Here is an 8,735-nt window from a genome sequence, read left to right on the forward strand (position 1 = left end):
ATAAAAATAGTTCAGTAATCTCTTCACATCAGAAAAGTACCCAATTGACTAAAATGATAAAGATGTGACTTAAGTCCACAAGGAGGCAAACAATATGAGGACCAAAAATCCACTTCTAACCAACGTAAAATTAACAAATTATAAGAGTAAGTAGACTGTGTTTCCCACAGAAATAACTTCTAGCAACAGGGTTGTCAATATGTTGTTTACAATTGTATTTATGACGGTTAACTCAGGGAAGTATTTAACTCAAATTTTTAATGGCTACGATGATTATTACTATTTTACATTAAAAATCATTTAAAAAATCAAAATATTTACCTTATAAATAATGTGTTCATAAAGAACAAATAGCTTAAATAAAATAAACAGCTTTAACAAATTATAAATACAAAAAGAATCATTCTATTAAAAATAGTTCATTTGAATAAATACTGAGAAAACTGAATTGAAAAATTACCCTTACAGAGGAAAAAAAAAGATTAAATACACATAATTAAGTGCACACTGACAAACTTTTCTATTACATGGGAACTTGAAACTTCAGATTATCACATTAGTAAAGTATTTTGTTGCTGATGTCACCCACCTGAGAAATCAAATCTGAAACTGCTGAGGTGCATTGCCAGACTACCTTCATTCTACTGGCACAGAACACTTTAAAATTGTAACTGCAATGGCGCACAAAAACTGAGCAACTGAGCTAAATGCAGTTGCATCTTCAAAAGACACACATTGTCTGCAGGTGAACACGTTTTTACTTTTAAAAACATATTTTATCAATATGTATTCATAGAGCAGTGTGAAAACAGGAGGCTTGTCTGCTATAAGGGCAGCTTTGTATAAATCTGAGGCAAAGTAACTTAAGCTGCCTTGTTATGAATATGCGTTATGTACAATATACAAAAAAAAAATGCAGTCTGTAATGAATCTGAAATCATGTGTAAAATATGCCACCTAATCTGCCTGGCAACCAGACGGCCATCCACCAGCAGCAGCCAGCTGGTATTTTTTTTTTTTATTTGTGGGAAACACTGTATATTAACTTAAGAGATACAAATCCTGCAAAACAAATATGTTAAACTGTTTTGAAAAGCAGCAAAGAAACTACCAAAACATAATTCTCTTGCTTAATGAGGGTACAGTAAACACTTAAGTGTGCTCTGGCTGTGGGCTCAATGTAAAGGTAAAATCAAGTACAGGGTAAAAAACAAATAAGCAGAAACTCTAGGATGACACTGATCAGAACGGACATTGCAGGCACATCACACCAGACTCACAATATTTGATCCACCATTCAGGCTGCACTGGACGTGCTACCATGTGTACTAAGTCATACAAGCTGGAAAAAGTGACTAGCCACATTATTTTTTCAAAGATTGAATAGTATCCCGTTTCATTATTTTTTCAGATACCAATTATAAAGACTTTGTTTCAGCCTATGATAAACAGATAGATAGATAATTTGAAATAACTGACTTGATGTTCTACCTACTGTTTTATTCTCATGGGTCCGCACACCATTCCTCATAACCCCTCATTATTTTTTAAAATCTTTACGTTTGGCTGATCCTTTACATTTATAGTGGCATAGCAAAATGTGGCAAAGTCTTGAAAACTAAGCATCAAAGCCACATATTAGCTAATAATGAAATTTCTTAGCTCAATGGAGATGGTGTCTATTTTAATGTAACTTAAACAAGTAATGTTTTTAGAATATTAAACTAATTATATTTTTGATGAAACTGTGTTTTACTCAATAAAATAAAATAATTCAATTAAAAAATAAATTTTAAAAAGCAGCCACTGTTTCAGTTCCGTATTTTCTTAATTAATAGAATAACAGAAAAAGCATAATATAGTGTGATAGATATGCTAGATGGACTGGCATCTCAACCAGGATGAAGAGTGGTCTCTTACCTGGCCAAGAAGCTATTACTGAAGGACATCAAGGATGAATGTGCACCCTGGCCAGAATGGCTCCAAAATATATTGGAAGGACTGGGGAAACTACCTACCAAGAACATCTCCCAGTATGATAGATGGCAGTAGTCCCAGTTGGAGAACCGCAGGTTTGCATGGGGCTTGTAGTTCAGTAGGGCAGCCCTGTAGGGGTCCCTGGGTGCCAGGAGAGGACTCACCTGTTTCATGGAAATTTAGCCTAACTAAAGTGCTTACCAGGTGCAATGTTCAGGCATTGGAAGTGCTCCCCAGTCGAGCACAAAAAAATGCCACCTCATCTCACTGTGGGAGCTGAAGTCAAAAGGAGGTGGACAAGGCTTGACTGGAGAGAGAGAGAGATTGCTTATTGACATCGGGAGAAAACCTGTAAAGATACTACTGTGAATAAACTATCTTTTGAACCAAGGCTTGTGTGTGTGCAGTGTGTCTGAGGTATGAGGCTCTGAGACACGCATTAAAGGTCTCAATAGTAATGAGTAAGAAGTTAGGAGGGACACATAGAAACCATGAATGATTACTGATAAGAACATCATTTATGCAAATGGAGAATTTGTTTCATAGAACGGTGGAATGTTGCTTCACTGTAGCATGACTAGGCATCATACGGCCCATGGAGAATGCCCTCTAAACAACAAATGCACACCTAGACACCAGTCTAAGTCACAGCTCCTCACTCCATGTAACTTTTTAATGATTGCTGGTCACATTTTGCTATGCACCTGCACTTCTTAAAAGCACAGAAAGTAACTGTGAACTTGAAATCCGTTTACATTCTGGTTCAAATACTGTATAGTCTTCCCTATGTGATCTCTCTATAAGATCTAGGACTCTGTGGTAGTGCTGCTACTGGGTGCTCCTTTATTCAAGGGCCAACTTGATGAAAGCGATAGAAGACCAGCATCAAGAAGACTTGAACTAATGGTTTAATCCTTCCATCAAGCAGTCCAGTTGATGCCAGTTTGATTTCTTATTGTTTATTTATTTATTTATTTTTTTAAATCTGCTATGAACCTTATTTAAATCTGTGTGTGACTCAGGTATTTATGCCTTATTTAGAAGATATACAGAGTACTTAAAACCTGATTTTAATTTAGAAATGGATTATTTAGAAAGCATCTGTTAATGATGATAATACTGATGATGCCCTTTAGCATAACAAAAGTGTTGGCTCTATTCCAGTCCCTTGTCAATAACAGTTTTAGGAGTCTACGAAGGGGATCTGCTGTGGTTTAATGAGATATGATGAATTTGCCACCTTTGCCAACCTTGTCATAAAGCACTTTGTAAATATTGTAACTTCCATCAACGCACTTCCAAAAAACTTTTTACAGAGAAAAAAACTTCCACCCCAATTCTTAGACATTCACGTTCTACCTTTTAATTTAGTTGGAGGTAAGTAATATGGACGTTGTCATGGAAGCAGGACAGTTAATATTCACATTCATACATTTGCATACAGATTCTGCCTCTCTAAAACTATTATAATGTCAGCAACACAGTTGACTAAGCTTAGACTGAATGAGTAGTGGTGGTGCTGTTTGGAATTCACTGACTTTGTTGTTTTTTCCCAGCTGGAAGACATCAAAGCCAGTGCACATTACACAGTGCCAGCATCTTTCACTAATCTTCAGAGTACACTACCTGATTGCCTTTAATTATGTTGGCAGTATCATGTCTTACTATTTTTTTAGCACAGCGTTGACTAACAGAACCTCTTCGAGAATCTTCACTTCCACTTCAAGCACTAACCACAGAACCACTGCAACTCCTAGTTTGTATTGTGCATTATTTAATTCATACAGAATTGGACATCTAAGTGGGTATGTAGGATTTTGTTCTAAGAAGTTAATTACCCACACATCTTTAAGAACTAACATTCACTTTACCATTTTTGATTCCTTTTACTCGGTTTTTGCAGTTAACCCTTCCCATTCCTAATTTGCTACTCACCTGTCTCTCAGCTCTCTCTTCTTCAGGGGTCACCGTGTCATGATTTTTATGTTCAGTCACTGCACACATTAGGCATACGCAGGTCTCATCGGTCCGACAGAAGATTTTCAGAACTTCTTGGTGTTTCGTGCACAGTTTCTCTTCAAGATTTCCAGTCGGCTCCTTCAGTATGTGTCTTTTGAAGGCTTCAGATTCACGGTGGAGCCGCAGGTGAGTCTCACAGTAGGAGGCCATGCACGTCAGGCAGGTCTTTACTGCTCGCAGTTGTTTCCCTGTACACGCATCACAGGGCACATCGTCAGGTCCGGCGTATTGCTGGGATGGAGAGACCGAAACTTCCATGTCTTGTAATTTCTCTATTATATCTTTTAACATTACGTTTCTGCTCATCTCTGGCCTCATGTTAAATGTTCGCCTGCACTGAGGGCAGCTGTAAACCCCCTCTTTGTCTGCCTTGTCCCAGTAGTCGTTGATGCAGTCCAGACAGTAGTTATGTCCACACGTAAGACTGACGGACTCCTTCAGGACCTCCAGACATACTGGGCACGAGTACTGATCAGCGGACAGAAAAGGTTTAGTTGCTGCCATCGTGAGAGACGATGCAATCTGACACGCAGGCCTTGACTCCCAAAAAATGAAAGTGAAAATAACTCCACTTCCGTAGTGTAAAAGAATTCACGCACACGCGCTGTTATGCCGTATGTTCTTGATTAAATGTCACCGTGATTTAATTTTTTTTTTTGCTGTATTTCCAAAGAAAAGAGAGAGTGATAGTACTGGAGTCTAGTGATGGGCCGGTCAATCCATGTCTGTCGCCTTGTCTTTCGAAGCGCCGCTTCCAGGCTTGTTTCAAATGCTCCTGTCACGTGATCTTGATCTGCGCTAGCCCCATGACGTCACTGACACTGCTACACTCAGAAACCGATTTGGTCCGTCAGTCAATTTCGGATCTTCCTCGGCTCAAAAGTAAAAGCAGTGGCCCTTCAGCAGTGTACCGACATGAGTTTGAACACTGCGAGTCTCTGCAAAAATAAAGACATTTAAAATACATATTTATGTAATATTTTTTGCAGTAATTCCTGAATATTTTTAAGCCCCCAAAATAAATGTTGGTTATAACAAAGCATCATTATTATAGCTGTCATGTTTCTGAAGGTCATCTTTGCATGGTCAGTTGTTCACTTGTCCCAGTTTCACTAAAGACTTTGTCTTCCTTATAATTCCAGAGTGGCTTCATGATGTGGAGATCAGGGCACTTTTGGGTCATAGGTAGGGTTGCCAGCAGGGCCGGATTTTCCTATAGGCTAACACGGCTTCAGCCTAGGGCCTCAAGATCAAGAGGGGCCTATTTTATTATATCTCATGTAATTTACAAACTTAAAAATGGGAGGTGAAAGGGCCTCATAAGTGGAATAGCCTAGGGCCTCTTTTCATCTAAATCCGGCCCTGGTTGCCAGACGTCCCTTATATACGGGACATGTCCCACATTTGATCATTTTGTCCCCTGTCCCGTACTGACCTTTCAGGGACACCCAAATGTCCCGTATTTAGTTCATTTTCACATTCCGTAATAAACAATATATTTTTACTACCTTCTTACGGTACTTTGTTGTAACTTTATAAGTAATTATACTTTCTTTTGTCCGATTCTCTTGATGAAAATAACCCAAATGTAACGATGAAACTAGAGTTTGCTGCCTGTTTGCAACTTGTTCAATTGCTATGATTGGCTGAGGACGGCGACCCTCTGTCAACAAAATGTGTTGTTACTCCTTGCCAGGGCCCACTTTTTTTCTAACTGCCTGTATTAAATGATAATAATTGCTCTGTTGTCTGTATTAAATAAATATTTTCAATTGATTTCTCTTTTACAATTTTTTTTTTAGCTTGTATTAAGTCATTTTCAAATGATTCTCCTTTTGTTTTCCTCATAACCCATTAAAATCCTTGCTTTATGTTTTTAACGTATGTCTCTACTTTTATATAATATATTGGTCTGGGTGTGTATGGGCATGTATACATTTATATACATATATAGTAATGCGGGGAGATATTATAAGAGTGTCCCGTATTTCTATTTTTTTAATCTGGCAACCCTAGTCATAGGATCTGTTACAGAATTACCTGTTCTCTTTTTCTGATTTTGGCCCTGTGTTTGGGGTTATTGTCGTGCTACAGAATTAAGTTGGGATCTGGTAGCTGCCTCTGTAATATTATTGCATGATGGATAAATATCTGTCAGTCCTTAGTCTTGCCTGTTTGTTTGAGCCTCTGCAGAAGAACTTGGCCAGCACCTCTGGAAACAGCTGTGTGCTTTTATAGACCTTGATGACGCAGGATGATCACCTTGTGTCTGCTTCTAGGCTCACTTGTGTCATAGTGCAGGATTTGCAGGTTAAACCAACACATCTACCACAGCCTCCTCTCCTTGGTTTAGTTGTCCCTATGCAGTTTTATTTCTTCTTCACATTTGTTTTAGTTTCAGTTCTTCATTGCTTTCAACCTCCACATGATGTCATTGATTTTCGCACTTGTTTGTTATATTTACTTAATACAGCACTGAACTGCATGCCTATAAAAATCTATGTTGCTTTATTAACTTATAGGTTTTTCTTTAATAAATAAAATCAAAAAAATGTAATGTAGTTGTACATGTTAGTTTGACAGTTTGTTAAAAAAGTAAAAAAAAAATAAAATAAAAAATGAGAAGTGACCTATCAATGGGATCAAAAAGTATAAGGTGCTGAAAATCATTAACTACCTCACTGCTATAATTAAAATACACTGTTTTGTATCACACCAGCACCTACCCCTAACCCTCTCCCCATGACTTTGTTCAACGTCTTGATTCAATTGCGTACAATTTGACAGAAAATCTATTTTACTAAATAAGAAGTGTATTTAATTTTCAAATGACAGCACATTCCACTTTCTATGGTTTGAACTTTTTATATTTATTTATTCATTTATTTGTGAAGACTTTTTAAATCTTGTAACTATTGGTGTTATAATTTGCATACACAGTATATTTTCTTTACCAAGTAAATATTCTGACCATATGTCTGCCCTTCCAAATGATACATAGGCTTGGGGTCTTCATTAATTGATATGTATGCTATGAATTTTTATTTGAAACCAGAAAGTGCAGAGAAAAAGAATCTTGTTTTTGTACCAAGAAAACCCTAAATACAAAGAGGACTGTTTCATTTGTGTTAGGTAGAATGCCCAGAGGGGACTGGGCGGTCTCATGGTCTGGAACCCCTGCAGATTTTATTTTTTCTCTCCAGCCGTCTGGAGTTTATTTTTTTTTGTTTGTTTTGTTTTTTCTGTCCTCCCTGGCCATCGGACCTTACTCTTATTCTATGTTAATCAGTGTTGTCTTATTCTAATTCTTACTTTGTCTTTTATTTCTCTTTTCTTCATCGTGTAAAGCACTTTGAGCTACATTATTTGTATGAAAATGTGCTATATAAATAAATGTTGTTGTTGTTGTTATATAAATAAATGTTGTTGTTGTTGTTGTACTACTTCAAAACAGTGAAAATTGACATATTTACTTGTAGATATTTAATAACATTTTTTTTTACTGGATGCTCCTGACACATTCAATGACACGTTTTATAAGATTATCAAAACACCTATGGAAATAAGAATAACTTTCAAAGTGCATTTTTTGGTACAAATGTCACTGAGTTGCAAATTATTCTGCTGTGACATATGTATACAACATAACTAATTCTCTAGTTCTCTGAAAGAGAACTGTGTGACCTTTATTTTGAGGGATAGAACCTGAATTTTGAATGAAGGATAATAACGTTATACCCAATTAAATAAAAATAGCAGGAAACAGATGCTGTCCTAATCCATCCATTTGTTAGAGAACAAGGTAATCAAATTCATCTCTCCCACTATTACAAATAGTTGCTTTTACAAACAAATAAATGCTCAAACCTGAAACCATACACTACCAGTCAAAAGGTTTAGAACAACTCAGTCTTTTTCAGTTTTTAAGGAAATGCACACAGTTTAATATCTTAACATTTCAGGAATCATGGCATGGAACAAATACACAATGGCAAATAAAAATAAGTCAAAGAATCATTAAGTTTATAGAATTTTATTAAACGTTTTGGTTTGTGAAAGTAGCCACCTTTAGCTGATTTAACAACCAAACTGTGGTAACCATTTTTATTCAGAATGCCAGTCACTCTATGGAAGTCACTAACTTTGCCTACAGAAAAAACAACTTCCCCCTCCATGTTTGACAGTTGGTGTCATACACTGAGGAACCTTCCTTTCGCCAACTCAAAAGTTTACAAACACCCTGCATCAGTGATTTCAAATTTTGAATCATTGGTCCATAAGACTTTCTTCCAGTCTGCAGTAGTCCACTGCCCCTATTTTAAGGCTCTATTTTGTCCTTTAAGAAATGGCTTTTTAAACTGCCACTCACCCTGTCAAACCAGCAGCACAAAGTCTCCTCTTCCCAGTAGAAACTGACACTTGCTTTTTTTGACCTGCACTGTTAACCTGTGTTTGAAGTTGTTGTGCTGTGAGAAACATCCTTCATATTATTCTATTACTACCCAATATTATAAACATAATATGGTGCCAAAATAATGTTTTAAAATATTTCCCCCCTTCTCTGTGCAAATATCTTAATTATAGATGCTGTTTCTGTAGTTTCTGCTGCTATCCATTCCTTTATTCCATGCTGTTTCTCTTTTTGATATCCTCATGACACACTTAGTGCCACTGCTCTACTGCCAAATTATTTTCCTGCCTATGGAAATGTCATCTCAGATAAAGGAGCACTGGAATCA

At 36.9% G+C, this 8,735-nt stretch overlaps 1 protein-coding gene across 1 annotated transcript; it reads right to left on the reverse strand.

The window, feature by feature from the left end:
• Positions 1–3,825: 3,825 nt before the first annotated feature.
• Positions 3,826–4,765, reverse strand: LOC120534692 (E3 ubiquitin/ISG15 ligase TRIM25-like). Its single transcript, XM_039762282.1, has one exon. It carries the CDS (start codon positions 4,498–4,500, stop codon positions 3,826–3,828), a length of 675 nt encoding a protein of 224 aa, XP_039618216.1. The 5' UTR covers positions 4,501–4,765.
• Between the last annotated feature and the right edge of the window lie 3,970 nt (positions 4,766–8,735).

Source organism: Polypterus senegalus, chromosome 8 (genome assembly GCF_016835505.1).
Source record: "Polypterus senegalus isolate Bchr_013 chromosome 8, ASM1683550v1, whole genome shotgun sequence".
NCBI classification, from domain to species: domain Eukaryota; kingdom Metazoa; phylum Chordata; class Cladistia; order Polypteriformes; family Polypteridae; genus Polypterus; species Polypterus senegalus.